This window comes from Heloderma suspectum, chromosome 1 (genome assembly GCF_057233095.1).
Source record: "Heloderma suspectum isolate Gila_16-S chromosome 1, 16-S_ref, whole genome shotgun sequence".
In the NCBI taxonomy this organism is placed as follows: Eukaryota; Metazoa; Chordata; class Lepidosauria; order Squamata; family Helodermatidae; genus Heloderma; species Heloderma suspectum.
Window position 1 is genome coordinate 361,642,758 of NC_139458.1, and position 21,478 is coordinate 361,664,235.

The window sequence follows — 21,478 nt, forward strand, 5'->3', positions numbered from 1 at the left end:
TATTCTTATCCATATGTGCTTTCTCTGAGGGAAAATCGTAGAGTCTGAAATAAACTGAAGACACCGTCTTCTAGAGAACAGCTGAGTCTGAGGAGGAATGATAAGGAATCCTGAATAACGGAAATGAATGGATGAGAAACCAGCTACTTGAGAAGATTTTCTTTAACTTCTCTTTATACAGAGAAACCACTTCCTCTAGCTGTAGGTGGGGAAACCATTTGATTAATTTAGAGTCTGGCTGTAAGAGCACATTGATTCTGATTACTTCATGCTGTCGGGCAATAAAATAATAAAACAAGAAAATAAATCCCTAGTAAAATATATGTTACTGTATATAGCACAGTATGCAGCTCATTAAGTTTTGGTTAATGTATACAATGTCTTAGTCTGTTATGTAGAGAGATTTTGGAGTCTGACAGACTCCAAGGGCAAGGAAACCACCATAGAGAGAGAAGTGGGTATAAAAGTACATATTCACCAGTTATGTTGAGGATGGCTGAGAGGAGGGTGGAATCCAACAGGGTGCTTACGTCTCTGCCAATTCCTTTACGCCCCGCCAATTCTCATCCACAACCGGCACCCACCACTTACGGAACAAAGAATTAGCATTTCTAGGGCAACAAGCGAAAACACTTGTTTCTGGAATGGGGCAAGTCGGCGGATCTCGCATAAGGGAGCTCTGCCAGCCTGTCCCAATTGAGAAACTAGCGTTTCCACTCGGGGCTTTGTCTGGGAAGTGCTAAATCTCTGTTGCGCAAGCGGAGGGACCCACCACTTGCACAACAGAATCAGCAGGACATAAGAGAATCGGCAGAGGCATCAGGGCCCCATTAGATTCTGCCCTCCATTTCAGATAATTGGTCTCACAAATGGCCCTGACAGGCTCACCAGATGCCCCTTATTGTAAGGCAGAATCCTTTGTTTTAAAGGTCATTCCCTGATTCTAGGTTAGCATAATATAAAGTGTTGTCTTTATTTCAGGACACTGTTGATATAATCAAAAGGCCCAAGTATGTGGGAGCTTCCTGTTCTCTTCATGAAATGAAGTGCTCTGGGTCCAGTTAAAGATTTTCTCTTGAGCACATGGTACATTTCCCCTCCCCCAACAGCTCATACAATAAAACAGGGAATCCTCTGCACATGCAGAGCTTCACCAAGCACTGGTGTCGGGGTCGACATCCTTGGGCAGACGTCAAGGCCCAAATACCTTGAAAGGTCCCACCGCCACTCAGAGCCCCTTGTGTCTGCTCATCATCATCACTGCAGCTTGCTTGTTTGCTCACCCACCCACTCACTTGGGCAAGGAGTGGCTGCCATCACTTGCTCACCTGTCCTCTCTTTCCCAGACTTCATGCAATTGCCTATTCTTTCCTCAAACCCTGAGGCATTTCTTCTGTTCAGGATATGCTCTTTGGTTCACCTCTGCTTAACTTTAGGTTGAAATTGAACCATGTTTCATACAAAATAATGTGAAGTGGTTATGTCACAGACAGAATAACTAAAAGCTATTTTAGCAACATGACCCATGTCAAAACATGATGCAGTGCCACCTAGTCAATGCCAGGGTGTACATTTGAACAGAGCTTCCCGGTAACATAAGGTAACCAAAAACAAACTTTCCTTCATTACACACATACCAAATCATTCTAATTATGGAAGGCAGCTCCTAAGAGTCGTGTTTTAAAATTAAAATGCTTTCCTACGAATATAATTTCTTTGGCCATTTGGATTCTAAACTCTTACTGCTTAGCACCCGAATGAAGTCAGAGTCTTCATTGTATGGGAATGTCCTGGAAATGAACCCTTTTTGTTTCCCTGCACCCCCTCCCAGATGTGTGCATTGAGGTATAAAAGCAGAAGGGAAGGCAGAATCCTGGCAGAGAGTGGGGAGAAGGTGAAGCCAGGAAGAATATGGCCTGGAAGGCCAGTTTGAATCCCAGGAGTGGGAGGATGGGCTGCAGTTACTCAGGGCTGAGGGATAGGCTCCAAAGCACCTTATTCATTATTATTCCTTCATATGTTCCTGGGCTAACTATTTCAGGATTGAGCCCTAGCTCTAAGGGCTAAGCAAGATGGGAGAGACATGATCAGTCCTATGAGCATGATCAGTCCTATGAGCATCTGAAGTTCATATGACACACATACACACACATGTTCAAGGAATGCATGAGGGGGTTACAGGGCCATGTAGGCTGTACCCCACCACCACCATCCACATGTTCTGTGCTTGTGAGGAGGGGTTTGACCTGCATACCAATGTATGTATTTAGAGTTCCCCCATGTGAAGGGGGATTCTGACTGGGCCAGGAATCCCATCTAGGGTGGCCGCTTATGAATCACCAGAAAAGAGGACAAAGGGGAACAGCTATTTGCATATTCTAATGTATATGTACTGATGCCAATTTAGAAATACCTATTGTAATTTAAATAGAAATACAGTACATCTCATCATAGTGTGGAAGACTATGACCCGGTGACTTGTGCCTTGATCAGTCTGCTGTCCAGATGCTGTTGATGGGCAACATTAAAGTCCAGCTCTTCCTTCTGATGTTTTTTACTTTTATACTGGAGTTTGACTGGACAGCCCTTCAGATAGAGGACACTTTCAAAATAGAGGACAGTCTTCTGTAAAAGAGGACACATGGCCAACCTATGAATTCCATCTCACATGGAGGATCTTTCTCTATGCATATATGTGTGTAGAGCCTCTTCACACACTGGCTGAATGTCTGGCCGGTGGGGTGGGAGGGTGGTCATGGCTGCCGGGTGTGACCCAACTCCCCTCGTCAACATGGGAAGTGCTCCATCTAGCTCAGCATTGTCAACTCTGGCTGGCAATCTCTCTCCAAGGTCCGAGGCAGATGTCCTCCTCCCCGTGTTGCTTTTTTAACTGGAGATGCCAGGGAGTGAGCCTTGCGCCTTCTGGATGCAAAGCACCTGCTCTTCCACTGAGCTACGGTCCCCTTCCACAGCATTTTTAAAACTGAAAAGCAGCTGCAGGGGTTTGCCAATCTCATCATGTAGCAGCAGAGAGTGCTTCACCCTCTCCCCTTCAGCCTTTCTTCCAGTCAAAATCACCTCTTCCCAAATGGCCACAGAGGAGATAATATGACCCCTTCTCCCTGCCGTGAGTGAGTGGGGAAGCAGCTGAGGGACAGGGCTGGCTCTGTCATTAGGCAAAGTGAAGCAGCCACCCCGGGCAGCTGATTTGGAGCGCCATGAAAGGGGGCCTCATTTTCAGTTCTTGAGTGTATTCTTTTTGTATTATTACTGCCAAGGAGGGGAAGAGGTGCTTGCGGAATTTTGTGCCTCAGGTACCAAAATAACTCGCTTTGCCTTTGATACTATGGCCCTCAACATGAGGGGGAGGCAGAGGGCGCAATTTGCTCCTTCACCTCAGGCACCACAATTAGGGATGTACGAATCTCTTACCTGGCTCCGCGCAGGGGCATCTGTGGTGGGGGGGAGGCGCTCTGTCCCTCCCCTCGGAATCCTGCCTGGCCAGCTCCGCAGCCAAGCCGCGGAGCCGCCGGCCAACTCCGGCTGCCCACAGCCAGACATCCAGTCACTGGGCAGCCCTGCAGGGATGCAAATGGCAGCTGTCATAGCCGCCATCATTTGCGTACGCTTGGGTTTTTTTCCCCCTGCCGTGATAGGCTACATAAATAATTACAGCAGCGGGGAAAAAAACCCAGTGTATGTAAATGGTGGCGGCTATCGCCATTTGCGTACGCTGGGGTTTTTCCCCCTGCCGTGATAGGCTACATAAAGGTTTACGTAGCCTATCACAGCCTCAGCAGGGACGCAAATGGCATCCCTGTGTTAGCCGTGATAGGCTATGTAAGTATTTACGTAGCCTATCATGGCTAGGAAGAGGAGGAAGCGAATGGTGGCCGCAGGACGGCCGCCATTCACAAAGCAGCATGGACGGGAGCAGGTAAGTGCTCTGTTTCACACGCCTTTCGTGGGGTGGGGGGGCGGGGGCTTCGTTCCGCGATGGATTTCGGGGGGCCGCATGCACTGGCATTTGGCCTCACCGAGATCCATCGCGGAATTCTCTGACATCCCTAACAACAATACCTTGAACCAGCCTCGCTGGGTGATGATTTAGATCAGGTTAAGAACCTCTTCTCACTGCCACTGCTCTGTACAGCTCCCTCCCCCACAGCTGCATTTCATTTTTTGTAATGCCATTGGGAAACTGTTATCTCTTCATGTTTCCTCCAGCTTGGCCCTGACTAAGCTCACAAATAAAAAGTTTAGAAGGATTGCAAAGAAACCCCTTTCCTGTGTGTGTGTTTTTAATATATTTGTTTGACAAAGTGGAACCCTTGCCTGGACATGAGTGGGGTAGCAGAAAAGATGCAGACAAGCCTGACTCCCTCAACACATGACACCTTTCGCCTGTGGGCTTCATTGCCCGTAGCAGTATCATGAAGTGGTGCCAGCACAGTTCTTCTGAGGAGAAAGGCAGAAGTGGCTAACTTATATATAACCTCCAGTATTGGAGGTGGTATGCCTCTCCATGCCACTTCCTGGGGAACACGAGCGGGAGGGTGCTGTTGCCCTCATGTCCTGCTTGTGGGCTTCCCTTTGAGGCATCTGATTGGCCACTGTGGGAACAGAATGCTGACTTGATAGGCCTTTGGTCTGATCCAGAATGGCTCTTCTTATGTTCTTATTGTCCCATTTACTTCAGTGGGACTTAAGCATGACTAACTTTCTTCAAGTTAGTGCTGGTATATTTAATAGTAATTGCTTTCCTTGATGTGAACCAGTGAACTGTTTTTTCATGGGTGTTCTTGAGTTCCATGGACACATAACATTTTGCCAGTCCATGCAATTCCATCTCCCCCCCCCCCCCCCCGGCCATCCCGAAAGTGTCTCTAGCTGAGTTGACTAGGGAGAACTTAAAGATTATCTACTGTGAACTCTTCACGCAAGCATTTTTCATTCTACAAAAATAGCCTCCATGCACTTAAACTTTCCAACTTGTACATCTTTACTAATGCTTCTCTTAAAAATGATAAAACATACTAAGTTAAGGATGTTAGCCAACACAAGCATGAATAAAGAAAAGAAACTATTTAAGGAGATGAATGTTGCATAAATCAAAGAGGAAAAGGAAGTGCTTGGGAATTTTTCTAACTAAATTATTTACCAAAGTCTGAGGAGACATTTTCTTTCCTCGTTTCATCGCAGTTGATCTACACGCACACCAGGTCGATATTAAGGAAAGACTATTAAAAATGTATAACCTTTCATATCGTTAATGAATGGCTTTTAAAATCTTATTACAATGCATGGAGTTTTATCTTTGAATTCTTTCACAGGCCATCAAATCATCCCCAGGCCCCCCAAGGCCAGTTTTATAACATGTACAGGGATAAAAAATCAGACACAGCTGTAGAATCTTGTAGAAATACATTATTAGATCTTTTCAATAATCTGTCATAAGAGAACAAATAAGGGCAAGGTTTGATGTAGTGAGAACTGGGAAATATACTGAAACATGAAAAAAGAACATTAATGATCTGCAAGATAAAGAAGTAGGCAGAAGGACAAATTACCCTAGAAAATTACTTTTTTACAAAATATATCAACTAGTTAAAGGAAGGTTTTGTCCCCAAAAATAAGAACATAAGAAGTGCCGTGCTGGATCAGACCAAATCAGAGCTGGCCCAAGACATTTTGCTGCCTTAGGCCCATCCAGGTCGGTCAAGCTGCACCTCCCACTCAAGTTTTGCAACTGGTATTGAGAGCCATACTGCCTCTAATACTGGAGTATTAGTCATAACCATCATGACTAGTAGCCATTGATAGCGTTATCCTCCATGAATTTGCCTAATCCCCTTTTAAAGCTGCCCAGGTTGGCAGCCATCACTATAGAAAATTCCATAGTTTAACTATGTACTGTGCGAAGAAATATTTTTGTCTGTCCTACCATTCAGCTTCATTGCCTGGCCCTGGGTTCCTGTGTTATGAGAGAGGGAGATAAACATCGCCACTTTCTCCATGCTATGTATAATTGTATACACCTCTATCATGTCCCCCCTTGCCTGCATTTTTTTCTATACTAAAAACATTGTGACTTTTCCTCATATGGAAGTTGGTTCAGCCCCATGATCATGTTGGTTGCCCCCTTAGTGATGTTCAAGAAAACCTTACTAACCAGAAATACATTCTGAGTAGAAGGGGGGAAATGCTTTGGTTAACTATTTAATTGCACCCTTATTGGTAAAAACAATGAATTTTATTGAATCTGGTATCAATAAAAGCAAACAGAAGACTGAATGGCCAGGATCCATTTTAAAGAAAAGAAAAAGTCAAAAATCCCACTGAACATGCCCAAGCAGTTCGGCACGCTCAGTGGAATTTTTTTCTTTTTTCTTTTTTTGAACAGTGGACACACATACTCTGATCCATATCGCAGATTGCTTTGATGGTCCCCTGAATTTCAAAAACAGTTTGTCATCCTGGATGGCAGGTGGCTGCTGTTTTTGATAGAGATGCCCAAATGCCCTTGGGATGTGGAACTCGTTTTATGGTTCTTAGGATTCTGGGCAACATATCCAACCACGACCCAAACAACTGACCTTTGATAAGACTGAAAACTGTAAAGCAGCTGCTTGAGAACAACAAAGCTTCAGTGATCAGACCTCATAAATAGCAGAAATAAATAACCTGATACCACAGAATAGGAAATAAAGAATAAATCCAGAATGCTCCATCAAATGGCATGTATTTGAGAAATGGGGGGGGGGGGTAGAAAAAAATCAGTGTAATAAGAACAGTGGAGGCATCCCACAGATTAAAAGATCCTGTAAAATACAATCCCAGATGGGGAAACATTACTCATGCCCAGTAAAGATGGACATACATATGGTAAAACTACAGAATGCATCATGAGCTGGCTAATGGGAAAAATACAGCTTTGTTTTGTTTTGCTAACAAGCCAAGTTTGGGGTTGAAAAGATTTTCCTGATAGCTAATTTGCTGGGAAGTAGACATGTGTCAAAATTTGTGGAAAACATTATATTGGAGTGCTTTGTACATGTACAGAAAAGGAACTACGCAGGATCCCTGGAGCTGAGATGCCATTATACACTCAAGTTCCTTGCCTAGAAATGGCAAATTTGAGACTGGTCAGAAATTATCCACCATGATGGGATCCACCTTTTTCAGTAAAAGTAAAATACACCCATCTTAAGCCAACTTCACCCTCCTTTAAGGAAGCATTCACCACTGTCCTCATCCACTTGGGCAGGCCTTCCTTGGCTGTGTTGATCCTTGCCCAGGAAAGGCAAGGATCAAGCCAAAAGCGGTCGATGCACAGTTTGTGTTAGCCATTCTTAGAAGAAATAATTCAAACTGAAACTGGTGTAAGTAAGATTATGGGAATGGAGAATTAACCTTATGAGCAGAGTTTAAAAGAATTTGGCCATTTAGCTTAGAAAAGAATGACAAGAAGGTACATGACAGCACTCTACAATTATATCATGTGGCTTTTAACAAATAGAGGATAGAAATCAGAAGTAGGTATTTGAAGCAGTGAATTTCTGGAATATTCTCTTGAGGATGGCTGTGAATACAAAGAACCTCCCTGGGTTTGAGACAGAAATGGATAAATGTATGAAGGATATCTTGTGAATGTTATTTTGTACCTTTTTAATTTGGCTTTTCGTTATGGTTTTTAAGGTTTTTTAAAAAATGTTTTACTATGTTTTTATTTCTGATGTTTGTTTTCTGAATTTTTGTAAACTGTCTTGGTTGGTTCCAGTAAGGCAATATAGAAATGCAACAAATAAAATGAATACATTTTTCTGATTCCTCAGGCATGGGCTATTCAGGGATCCTGAAGGGTTATTTGTGATCTTGGAAGTTTACTTCCCTCACCCTCTGGAACATTAAGAAAGGCCATAACTAACTATAGATAGCATAGTGCTTGGGGCACAGTTAGTCTCATAGCTCCTTTAAAGACTTCCTCCTGGAAGATTCAATAGATTAGATTTTCTCATCTTCATCATCTAGAACAGGAGTGCAGAACCTCACACCTGAGGCCCAAATCTAGCCCCCACATGGGGTCCCAATCTGGCCCTCTGAGGTTCCCCAGGGGGCCATCCCTTTTACCTTCAGTCCCACCCATGACTGGAATGTGGCTCCTGAGAGTGTCTCCAAAATGGAATTTGGCCCTTGGACTGAAAGAGGTTCTGCACCCCTGCTGTAGAATCTCAATTACTTTTGGTGTCTTCTTCTTTGGCCTCTGGAGGAACTTCATTACTAACACATCTTATGCTCCAAGAATCTTCTATTAACCATTATAGAGGTGAAAATTAAAGACCTAGTAAGTGTAGTTGCAACTAAACTTTTAACAATAGCATCTAAGCGGCAGGTGCATGGGTGGGTAGGTGGGAGCTACTCTACATACTCCACAAGTTTCCATATTGTTCTTTGGACTGAGATATGAAGTGGAGATTGGATATTGCGTCGAATCAGGAACTCCTGTCTGTATCTTAACCTTAATCTTTTGGGGCCAGCAAAAGAAAGAACAGTACATTCTCTCCAAGGGTAGGAACTGAGTCCGCAGCACTAAAGGAAAATAATGCAGATGAGGAAAAACCACAATACGCTCATGGGGTATTTTCCATCCTGCGTGGCGACTATTCAGTATTTGTTCTACATAATATATGGTTACTAGAATTACCGTGTTTTACTGTAGACAAACTTCAAGTGGACTGAGTGGATGCTGGCCCAGTCATTTGAAATAATAACACAGAAGAGTACCGACCAAGGGCACGTGTGCCCCATCATATTGCAGTGAGTATTTAGCTGAATTCCCTCTGATGGGTATGGTTAAGCTAGCTTGTTTGCTAAGGTAATAGGATAGTTTTGGTTTGAGGGTGATGGTGACATTTGAAAAGAATCTGAGATGATAAATTGCTTCGAGGAAACTGTTGTACAGAGCCAGCGCCTAGAGAAAGCACATAATTGGTCTGAAATAGTTCTCAAGTCCAACACAGAATCTGCCATTATGCTAAGTAAGCTATAGCAGGAGGCCCCCGCCAAATTGGAACTCCCATTATGGTGAAGTTATCTGAGAGATACACAATGTGGAGAGAGTGCTGATTCTGCTTCCTGTATCAACCTGCTACCATATGCCAGACAGTTCAGGCTGTTCCTTCATAACATGACAGGGAACAGTAACCAAGTTGCCAGCTTTTCAGAGAAATATAAAGTCTATTTCTAGCCTGGCTAGCATGCAGAATAGGGCAAAGAATGTTGTATTTTGATCAGAAATATGTGCCACCAAATCTGAGTTCAGCTGTGGCCTTTTCTCAGCCTCAGATGCCTATCTATGAAATGGGCAGAATAATGAGCTACTTCACAGGGCTGTTGCGGGTATGAACATGATCCACATTGTGAAGAATACTACTTGCCAAATATTCTTTAACAGGGTGCTGGCAGAGGCGACAACAAGCCTTAAATATTGACCAAATGTATATTAGGAGTCCAGGTTCTTTATTAAACTCTTGTAGGAATAAGGGTTCAGATATATATGCTACTGAAATGCATGATGGGAAATAATGGACACAACCTTGTCTTCACCATCTTCTCATGAGGCTTTGTACATTGGCTCTCTTTAGGTGATACCCACAAGCATGCTTGAGCATGTTGTAATGAATGCTTTCCCATCTAATCAGCAGGTCAGGCTATGGTTTGAAGTATAACATTATCCTTCCTCCCTGCGCAGCTCATATGGGAAGCACATGGCACGCCACATGTACTGGCCCACAGATAATAGCCCTCCTGTTATTATACTAGTGACACATCTATATGAAATCTTTAGTAGCAAGAAAACGTTTGCCACAGACATGTGAGTTCAGTCGTCTTTTCTGAAACTGCAAATTCCATGACGCATTTGTAAGATGTTGGTTGAATTTCTTTAAGATAAGCTTATCAATTACATCTTTGAATGTACTACAAATGTACCATTTTTCCATTCAGTTTTGAAAGCCTTGATATTTCAAATTATCAACTAAAGCAATTTTTTCTTCATAAGTTTCACTTATTCAGTCAAATGTATATTTCACCAATATAGCGATATGCTGGCTGGGGAATGCTGGGAGTTGTAAGACTTTTTCTGTGTAAACATGCATAGGGTTGCACCCTAAGGCTCTGCACCAGGAGCTCAACCAATTCCCTCTCAAACAAAAATGATGGGTCTTCTTTAGGAATGGTGCGGGCACCTGATTCTGCCTGGGAATCTGGCGGGACGCCCCCTGCCTGCACCCCACAGCCCCGCTCACTGAGCCCTGCCCCTGCTTGGCCCCTGCCTGTGCTCGGTAAGCAGCCTGCGCTCACCCTGGCGGCTTCATCAAGCTCTGTGGTCACCATGTTTTGAAAAATAAAAAGGTAACTGCAAAATGCAAAGGGTGCACATTTGCAAAAATGTGCATTTTTTTTGCATATGCAAAAATGTGCATTTTCATTAATGCATCCATTCACTCATATGCAAATATGCGCAATTTTGTGATCACCTTTTTTTTCAAAAAATGGCAACCATGGAGCTCAACGAGGCCACTGGGGTCAGTGTGGGCTGCTCACCGAGTGCAGGAGGGGTTCAAGCATGGTCCGGGGACCGGCAAGTGGGGCAAGGGCTGGGCGGGCTCCTGGAGAACCCAGATGGGGGTGGGTTCACACATCCCTAGTCTTCTTTAAAGTGTGAGCTTAAAAAGCCATTGCCTCCAGAGCTCTGGCTTTAATAGGCATTTGTTATATCAGGGCATGTATACAGTATTACAACAGTACTACACCTGCTTAATCCCATTGAACTGTGTCCTACAACTGTAATCCAATCTCAAACTTGTAACAGTCTCCCTACCAAGCAACTCTGGGAATTGAAGTTAAGACATTTATGTATGTATGTATGTATGTATGTATGTATGTATTTCTATACCACCCAATAGCTGAAGCTCTCTGGGTGGTTCACAAAAATTAAAACCACAAAATGCAGCATGTTGTTGTTGTTGTTCAGTCGTTCAGTCGTGTCCGACTCTTCGTGACCCCATGGACCATAGCACGCCAGGCCTTCCTGTCCTGAGCTCTCTCCCGGAGTGTGCTCAAGTTCATATTCATTGCATCGGTGATGCTATCTAGCCATCTCATCCTCTGCTGTCCCCTTCTCCTTTTGCCTTCAGTCTTTCCCAGCATCAGGGTCTTTTCCAGAGAGTTTTCTGTTCGCATTAGGTGGCCAAAATATTGGAGCTTCAGCTTCACTATCTGTCCTTCCAATGAGCACTCAGGGTTGATTTCCTTTAGGATTGACTGATTTGATCTCCTTGCAGTCCAGGGGACTCGTAAGAGTCTTCTCCACCACCACAGTTCGAAAGCATCAATTCTTCAGCGCTCAGCCTTCCTTATAGTCCAGCTCTCACAGCCATACATTACTACTGGGAAAACCACAAAACCGCTTTGATTAGACGGACCTTTGTCGGCAAGGTGATGTCTCTGCTTCTTACTATGCTGTCTAGGTTTGCCATAGCTTTCCTCCCAAGGAGCAAGCGTCTTTAATTTCATGGCTACAGTCACCGTCTGAGGTGATCTTGGAGCCCAAGAAAGTAAAATCTGTCACTGCTTCCATTTCTTCCCCTTCTATATGCCAGGAAGTGATAGGGCCAGATGCCATGATCTTAGTTTTTTTAATGTTGAGTTTCAAACCAGCTTTTGCACTCTCCTCTTTCACCCTCAACAAGAGGCTCTTTAGATCCTCTTCGCTTTCTGCCATTAGGGTGGTATCGTCTGCATATCGGAGGTTGTTGATAATTCTCCCAGCAATCTTAATTCCGACCTCTGATTCATCCAGCCTGGCATTTCTCATGAAAATGCAGCATAAAACACTATAAAATACAAAATCTTAAAACCACAATATAACAGTACAACCAGAATAAAACCTAGCAACAATACAGAGATTTAAAGTACAGGTTTAAAACACCAAAGCTAGAAGACTAGGAAGCTAAAATGCTAAAATTCTGAGAATACAAAGGTCTTCACCTGGCGCCAGAAGGCGTACAACGTAGGTGCCAGGCGAACCTCTCTAGGGAGCTCATTCTACAGCCGGGGTGCCATAGCAGAAAAGGCCCTCTTCCTGGTAGCCACCCACCCCATTTCCTTTGGCAGGGGCTCACGGAGAAGGACAGCTGAGGATGATCTTAGGGTCCAGGCAGGCATATTTAGAACTATCCATTCTAATAGTCTTAAGCGTTAAGTATTAAGACATTAGAACTATCTGATAAAAGAATTCTCACTACTTTCACTGTACTATAATTTCCAGCATTCTTTGAGAGAAAAGACAGTTTTAAAACATGAATGGCTTTAAAGGGAGGATTAGACAAATTCATGGAGGACAAGGCTATCAGTGGCTACTAGCCATGATGTCTACATATTACCTTCACTATCAGAGACATTATGTCTCTGAATACCATTTGCTATGACCACTGTAGGAATAGAATACTACATAGCCCAGCCTTCCCCAAGCTGGGGCCTTCCAGATGGTCATGCTGGCTGGGAATTATGGGAGTTCTAGTCCATCACATCTGGAATGCACCATGTTGGGGAAGGATATAAACCTTTGGTCAGATTATTTATTTTATTTATTTAATTTATAAAATGTATTAGTCACCCGATAGCTTGGGGCTGTCAGGCTGTTCTTATACTCTTATGAAGACATGGCAAACTGATTGGAATCTGGTTTTGAAGTTGTTTGAATTTGTTTTACAGACATAGATACAGAGTAATAAAACCAATTATAGCCACACTGAGTGGGTGTTTACATGGTTCCAATAGCTAAGAAAATTCCTCTAAAGTTTTACATAGTATAAAATCCAGTGGTGCCTCTCTTCCAAAGTGGTGCCTTCTTCACTTCCCCTTCTATGTGTTTTGGTATACATGTGGGACAAAAATGAGTGGGAAAGACCTGTTATGTCCTAATTTTGTGAGGATTCAAGTAATCTAAATACTTGTACATCCCCTTGATCACTTTGGGAAGGAACCTAATAAGCAAATAAATGAAATATTAAATTATCCTAAGTTTGATGCTGCACATAATTTTCATTAATATGAGGGATATTATCTTTTGAATATTCTAAACATCAAGCATGCTATCTCTCGCAGAATATTTTCAAATTAGACAAAGTTTATCTTCTTAGAAGACACATTAAACTTCTGTTTTCACTTGAACTTTTTCTAAAGTTAAAAAAAGATAGCAATTTTCCAGCACAAAATGTTCTTTTGTTTTTTGTGCCTTCTTCTTTTTGTGGCTTCTAGCTGCTGGATTTCAATCTCACTTGGAAAGGTTTTCCAATTGTATGTTCAGTTTCAGTCTTATTGCCCTTCGACATGTTTACTTGGAAGTAAGTCTTGCTTTCACATGTGGCTTAGGAGCAGGCTGTCAACATCATCTTATTATAAAACAACTGCCTTCCTGAAGCAGAAAATGTAAAAAAAAGGAAGTGAACTGTGAAAATAATGTGGAGAGGAAGAGAAGTGTGATAATATATCATATAATTTATTTGTGCTTTCCTTGAGAGAGAAAAAATCCACATAGAACAAATACTCAATTTAAAAAGCCACTTCAAAGTCTAACATAAGGATTGGACCATAGTCCAAAAACCAAGATTCCACTATTAAAACAAGAAGAATGTATTACCAATTTTATAAAAGATGGAGGAATCATTTCATCAAATGAAGATGCAAGGACAATTGAGAAATGTTGTAGGGAATGTAAATATTCTGATAAAATATGAAGCACAATATAGCTAGACCAGCCTTCCCCAACCTGGGGCCCTCTGGATGTTTTGACTACAACTCTCATCACTCCTAACTGTTGGCATTCTAGCAGTGCGTTGATGGGTGCTGTGGTGCAAAACATCTGGAGGACACCAGGTTGGGAAAGGCTGACATCGACACCTGGCTTTTACTCCAGAGCGGGTGCGAGTCGAGGTCCCTCGTGATAGATGACACAGTAGCGACTTCGCAGCCATCTGTGGTTTTTGCCCAGAAAATGCGGAGTTCCAAGGAGTCATTTTGCTGCTATGTTTTTGATTTGCTACAGGTTTCCCTGCGCTTGTGAGCTGTCTGTCCCTTCCCCAAACCAACTTTGCATTTTGCGGTGGGCATGTTGTAGGCATACATAGTGCCTGTGTCACTCTGTGATGCCCCTTTACTTCCCCCAACCCTTCGCAGCTGCGTAGTTACAGAGGGACGTGTTCATCTATTTAATCAGAGTTTCACACATTTTTGCAGCTTTGTATCTTTGCAACAGTTGCGGGGGAAGGGATCTTGGGGGAAGACCAACATTGCTCTGGCCACCATTTCGGAGTGATGGGTAGGCACAAAGTGCTCTTGCTTGTGAGTGCGAACCATCATGAGACTCTCGGGCTGGGGAGCTGACAAACGGATGGTGTGGAAATGAAGGAGCACAAAACACCCACTTTTTACCTAAAAAGGGATGGAAAGACACAGCAGAGCCCCTCAGATACAAAACTGCCACTGAAGTCTCATGCCCCCACACTCACGGGACTGCACAGCTGCACATTTCAGTATAATAGCAAAAAAAGAGGGCATGGCAAGTCTTGTTAGGGAAGCGCGCAGTATGTTGCGAGTGTATCACAGGGCTTGCTGATTTGAAGCCGCATTGCTGCGCCATTGCGATGGGGTGGGGGGTTAAAGCGGTGCCATATAGATGGGGCCCTAGACAGTAGTAAAGTACCAGGACATCACCAACAGTGATGATACCATAAAAAACAGAGAAGTATGCTGGACCTTATTCTAACTTATATTTATTTAAATACAATATTTTGTGCTATGATGAAGGTAACTTCTTTTCACTACAAGAGCCGCAGTTTAGGTCCAAGACATTCAGGAAAGAATGAGGGTTTCTGGGGGAAAAAGTAAACAGATATTTTCTGAAACATCCTCTTGCCCTGCCAGAATCAGATAGTCACATCTAGCTGTGGTGATCCCAGATTCTCCAGAGATGAATAAAACACATTGTATGGTAGAGGCGGGGAAGTCTGTTAGCCAGCCTGGTAGTTTCAGTAATTGTCTATTGGTTGCTCCTGTTGCTCTTATCTGTTTCTCCCAGAAAACCGAGGTTTATATAGCTTGTTTCTTTGTATAGCAGAAGCCACTGCAAAAACAGAACACATCAAAGAAAAAAAAGAGAGTAAAATACATTGTAGTAAAAATACAGTTAAAATAATAATCAGTTAAAATAACAATAAAATGTAGCATTCTAAAAAAATAAAAGTTTGCTCATCGAAGCAGTTCAATTCATCACAAACTTTCCCCCTAAAAATTGCTACTCTAAGCAAAGCAGGCCATGTTTTCAGAAACATGAGGGGACCTCTCCCCCAATTTTAAATTTTTTTAAAAAATTAATCAAATTCCCAACAGATCTGCCTGGTGGCAGGTCCAAATCTCTAAACGAGACTGTTTTTAGTCCTCATAAATTAGGCAAACAAGTAAATAATGAGGGAGGTTTTCAGGCACATTGGCCCCACATGGACAGGTTCTTTCTTCATAAGGAATCTGATGATAACGACCTGTGATTATAGCAGAATTCATAGACTGAAATTGTAAGGCTGAAAGGGCTTTTCTCCATTTGGAATTTGTAATATTGCCTATGTAGCTGGGTAAGGAGTTTGAATGGGTAATTTGGCATACCAAGGAGCACATTTTGAGACAGGCTGAGAGACAATCAGCTTGAAAATCCTGTTTTAACATGTAAGATTTCAGATAACATGATGCTGCTTCAAAATTTAAAGAGCTCAAGATATCCAAAGAGAGTCCATATGTCTCAATAATTTGTAACATTTTCTGATTCCAAGGTAGAAACACTCTAGTATTAAAGTTCAACATCTCCCTTAAAGCAGACAATATTAAAGTAAACCCTATCCCGTTTCAATTTCAACCAGTATCTGAGGGCAAGAATATGTACTCTAACCTTCAATGTATGAAGGCCAGCTTCCAGTCAGAGAATAGAAGACTCAGTTGCCTTAGGGAGCTCAAAAATAGGTATTTATTCTGGGGTGTTTCAAGATTCACTTTCTGAATAGACCTCCCATACTTGAGCACCATAACAAATTTGTGCTATAACTTCAGCCTCATAGATTTTGAGAGCTGGGAGAATCTGTCTACTGCCTATACCTCAATAAAATCTTGATAGAGAATTCACTGTATGAATTCATAGAATCATAAAACAGTAGGGTTGGAAGGGGCCTACAAGGTCACTGCACTCAGTGCAGGAATCCAAGTCAGAGCATCCCTGACAGATGGCTGTCCAGCCTTGTCTTGAATGCCTCCAGTGTGGGAGAGCCCACTACCTCCTTAGGTAATTGATTCCATTGTCATATTGCTCTAACACTGAAGCTTCCTGTAACTTGATCCCATTATTCTGTGTCCTGCACTCTGGGATGATTGAGAAGAGATGCTGGCCTTCCTCTCTGTGACAACCTTTCAAGTACTCAAACAGCACTATTATCTCCCCTCAGTCTTCTCTTCTCAAGGCTAAAACATGCCCAGTTCTTTCAGTCTCTCCTCATAAGGCTTTGTTTCAAGTCCCCTGATCATCTTCACTGCCCTCCTCTGAACCCTCTCCAGTTTGTCTGCATCCTTCTTAAAGTGTGGTGCCCAGAACTGGACACGGTACTCAAGATGAGGCCTAAGCACTGCTGAATAGAGGGGAACTAGTACTTCACACAATTTGGAAGCTATACTTCTATTAATGCAGCCCAAAATAGCATTTGCCTTTTTTTGCAGCCATATCACATTGTTGGCTCATATTCAGCTTGTGATCTACACAATTCCAAGATCCTTCTCACTTGTAGTATTGTTGAGCCAAGTATCGCCCATCTTGTAACAGTGCATTTGGTTCCTTTTTCCTAGGTGCAGAACCTGGCATTTATCCCTTTTAAATGTCATTCTGTTGTTTTCTGCCCAGTGCTCCAGCCTCCAGTCTATCCAGATCACTTTGAATTTTCTTTCTGTCTTCCAGGGTATGAGCTATCCCACCCAATTTTGTGTCATCTGCGTTTCTTTGCGTTATCTAGATTATTTCAGTTTCCAGTTGAAGAAAACCATAAGCCTAAATATTCTTTAAAAGATAACCTGTTCTATAGGGTATTCGTCAATTTGCCACTTATATTTTTGAATCTATTGGTGAAAACCAATACTTTTGTCTTTTCATAGTTAATTTTCAACATTTCTTGCATAGCTTATTGATTGAAAGTTCAGAAAACCGAGAGGTGGATTTCTGGTCATGGATATCTAGCCTACCTTTCTATTAAAACATAATCCCCAAAGTGATTATACACACACACACACACACACACACACACGAACAATCACCAATAAAACAAACTAAAAATAATAAAAGACGTAAGAATCACAGCATAATTAACAATTTGATTGCACTTAAAAGCCTTATAACCAAAAGGAGGTGCAGAGCTGCTACTCTTTATGGTCCTTCCCAGCTGATTCCTGATCACACTGCTTCATCTCCTGGAAGCCATCAAAACCCAGAAGTGGCCAGAACCCAGGCAGATGAGCTTGGCCCACCATACCTGGGGACAGAGGTACTGGCGGTCAGGGAGGTGGGCTAAAGAGGACGGGATAGTCTGCTGCAACTCAGATTCCTCCTTGGTCCATCTGGAAGATTGTGAAGCATCCCAAGAGAGTGGATAAGGCCACGCAGGCTGCAATTCAATACCCAGTTTCCTGGGACAAAGTCCCGTTGAACTTAGTGGGACTTATTTTTGAGTAGACATGTATAGGTTGTCAATCATTGCTACCTGAAGTGTGTGCAACTCCATCCATACAAGCAGATCTGCTGACAAAACTGAGAAAAACCAAATAAAAGCAGCCGTTTTGATGCAGACTGCAACTGTTGTGTTGTAAAAAATAAGCCAGATAATTAATACACAATCTGTTTATATGTTTTATAGTAATGCCAGGAAGTCCCATAATTTCTTAGATAAACCCTCTTGTTAGATATGATGTATATAAATGCTTCATTCTGGATTAATCAGATGTAATGAACACTCATTTTCTTACATTTAACAAGAGAAAACAGTTAATGTATTAAACACATACACACCCTGAATTCTATATTCTATTCCATAGTGGGTTTCCAAAGCATTTTTGGTCATCAAAAGCCTCCAGATCTTCACTAGGGAAGGAAGCCTCTTCGGTCTGGTTTATTACAATACAAGGCAGCATGCAGGGCTACTAAACTATCCATGGCTACTATGTTACCTCCAGTATCAGAGACAGCATGCCCATGTACATGACTTGCTGGGGAGCTTGGGCGGGAGGGTGCTGTTGCATTCATGTCCTGCTTGTAGGTTTCCTGTGGGCAGCTGGTTAGCTACTGTGTGAACAGGATGCTGCTGGACTAGATGGACCTTGGTCTGATCCAGCACGGCTCTTCTTATGTAAGCTATTTCCTGGAAGGCACTGATGTAGAGGCACCATTTGTACCAACCAGTTGGGTGTGTGTGTGTGTGTGCACGCGCACACGCGCGCACTTCTTACATGATTTGTGTGATAATGGCAGCTCTGTTTTAATCTACCACGGCTGCATCAATTGCAATAGCAGCATATGCAGCCCCCCCATGGACGTGGAAGTTCATATGAACAGTGTTTCCATGTCAATGGTAACTATGCTGTGAGCTCAGTGGTAACACACCAAGACAACTAATCCAGGGATGGGTGAGGATTTTGATTCAATTCAGTTTTGATGAGAATTTACCAAAATTCACAAAGTTTTCCATCTTCAAGAGAAAGAGCAATTGAAATTGTAAAAAAATTGAAGGTGGGAGAAACCGAAACTGACATTCCTCCATCCAGACCCAGGACTTTGAGTGCTTTGCTCTTAAAAGACTGCATTTGCATCCCTGTGTTGGTTGGTGCTGAATGAGGGTTGCCACTTTTTTCTTTTTCTTTTTGACAGGCTCCTCAGCTTTAACAGGCATATGGCAAGCAGGTATATAATGGCCTCTCCAGCTGGGAATAGCTGTGCCTATTGAATTTGGCTGGTGCAGATGGGTGAGAATTTCATTTCAATTCGTTTTTGTTAAGAATTTACCAAAATTCGGAAAGTTTCGCATATTCAGAAAAGAAAGAACTTGAGATTTAAAAAATTCAAAGGCAAGAGAAAGCGAAACTGGCAGATTCACTCCTCCCTAACTTAATCCACAATTTTGAAAGGTTGGTTAAATTGTATCTTTTATTGAACCTATTCACTTCAAATGTAAATGAGCTCAAGGGCACAACAAGAGGATGGATGGTTCAGTAGTTGTTTGAATACGTGATGCAAATTATTTTCATGGGGATCGAATAGGCTCCCATGGACCAAGAGATGAGGGAAAGGTAGTAGAGCATTTTCCTTGTAGAAAAAAACATGGGTTTCCAAACACAGGGAGGTCGGTGTTGGATCCACAGCCAGTGCAACAAGAATTACTTGTCAATGCTGGAATTTCAAGGAGTCTGGTAGTTTATGTCCACTTGGAATATAACATCCTTGTTTATGCCAGGCTGAAAGAAAATGATTGCACTCATGTCCTCTCACTGAACACCTTGCAACCAGTAGTTTTTTACTACATAAATCATGGGAGAAAGTGTGTGTGTTTTGTTTCCTTTAGCACAGTCTTTGAACAGTTGCTCCATAGTTTCTGTGAACTGTTTTATACCTGATACTAACGTTTGTTTTCATGGACTCGCAGCCAGATTTTTGAGTCCAAAACATTAAGTAAAACAACTCAACAACAATACGAGCGAGTGACCACATGTTGCTGCTAAAACTCAGTAGGCACAAGGCATGGGGGTCTTTGTAAATCAGCCTTCTCCACTCTGGTGCCCTGCTTTTCTGCTATGTAACCTCTAGGTGGTGCTGTGCTAAGGTGGAATATTGCAAATACACAAGTATTACACAAGTAGGAAAATACCCCTTTTTTGAGCTTTCTGAAATAATACCCCATTGTCCTCACTCTAACCCCCACCCCCCACCCCTGGAAAATGCTGTTTAAAAACAGAAATGAAACTGGAGGATCACGTTGTCATCTAAAGAACCCATCAACAACCATGAGTAAAGAAACACCAGCTCAAAATAAATGCCTCCTGTAGAAAAGCTCCATGAGAAAAAACTGGCTCAGAATGTTAGGGCCGAAGTAGCATTAGCTGGGTTCTACAGTTTCCTGCCACAGTGTAATATGGTGGGGGAGTACCTGCTGTGGAACATCCTCTGTCTGCATCTTTTTAGAAAAAAATAATACTATCTACAATGCAAAGCATCGTCCTCGTATCTTTGAGATTATTGGCCCTGACACTGTGGCATGGCAGGGAACTTCAGCTGTGCCTTGCACCCAGTGGTTAGTTCTGGACAAATATGGCAATTGCTTCTCCACATTCCCATGCATGGAGCCTCTGTACTGTGCCCTCCTTGTGTACCTGGTCAGGTCCTAGATCATGCCCATAGTATTTTGAGAAAAGCCATGCAAGGATTTCTATTCATTTCTTTTTAAAAATCAGAATTGTTTAAATTTTTCTTATGACCAACAACACAGCAATAACAATAGCAACATGCCACGGGATGATCTGGTCATCTGCTCTGCCCTTGACCCACCCCAGATCTCAGTCCTGGACCCATCTAGATACCAGAGTATTTGAAATCAAAATTTGGCAGCCCTGCATCATCACACACAAAGGGTTCCGGGAACCAATCAGTGGATATGGAGTGCAATAGTAAAAATAAAACAAAATGGGGCTATTGCAGGGGCACTGCAAAACCTCCCGCCACCTCAGGGAGGAGGATACCCTGCTGCCGCCACCACTGTGAGGGAGGAGGAGGGCTAGCTGCCGCCGCCGCACAGTAGAACCAGAGGCGGGGAGCATTCATCGCTGCTGCACCCCAGTGCTGAGGGGGAGTGTGTGCCGCTCTGCTCCCCGTCGCCACCACTTTCTCCTCAATTCCTTGCTCTGAGGGGTCCTTTTTCAGAGTGAGATGTTGTGGGGAAGTGGCCCTGGAGATCACCTGTGGCACGGCAGCACAGCCCATCTCTGGGTCAACTTCTCACCAACACCTTGCTCTGAGGAAGGACCCTCAAAAGCAAGGCTGTCAGGCTGGGCGCTCTCTTGCGGTGGCCTTTGCTTCAGCCAAGGAGCAGCTGGCTCAGCTCTGCAGAGCAGCTGCTCAACGATGCCTTACTCAGACCGAGGCATCGGGCAGGCGAGTGGGCGGGTGGCAGCGGTGGGGGTGGCAGCTGCTACTGTTATGAGTGCAGCTGCTGCAGCTGCTCCAGGGAACACATTGGCTGCTCACTCGCTGCAGCATTGGCCACAGCAGGAGAGCGGCCAGTGGGGCTCTCCAGAGTGCCTGCCTGGCCTGTGCCTCACTTTGAGAGGGATAGTGTCAGGGGTGCCT

The 21,478-nt window shown here is 43.2% G+C and overlaps 1 protein-coding gene across 1 annotated transcript in view; it reads right to left on the reverse strand.

The window, feature by feature from the left end:
* Positions 1 to 14,826: 14,826 nt before the first annotated feature.
* Positions 14,827 to 21,478, reverse strand: part of WDR27 (WD repeat domain 27) — a 209,879-nt gene continuing 203,227 nt past the window's right edge. The window contains exon 26 of the mRNA XM_084832154.1: positions 14,827 to 15,187. Coding sequence (XP_084688280.1) covers positions 15,104 to 15,187 — 84 coding nt within the window. The 3' untranslated portion in view covers positions 14,827 to 15,103. The remainder of the gene's footprint in view (positions 15,188 to 21,478) is intronic.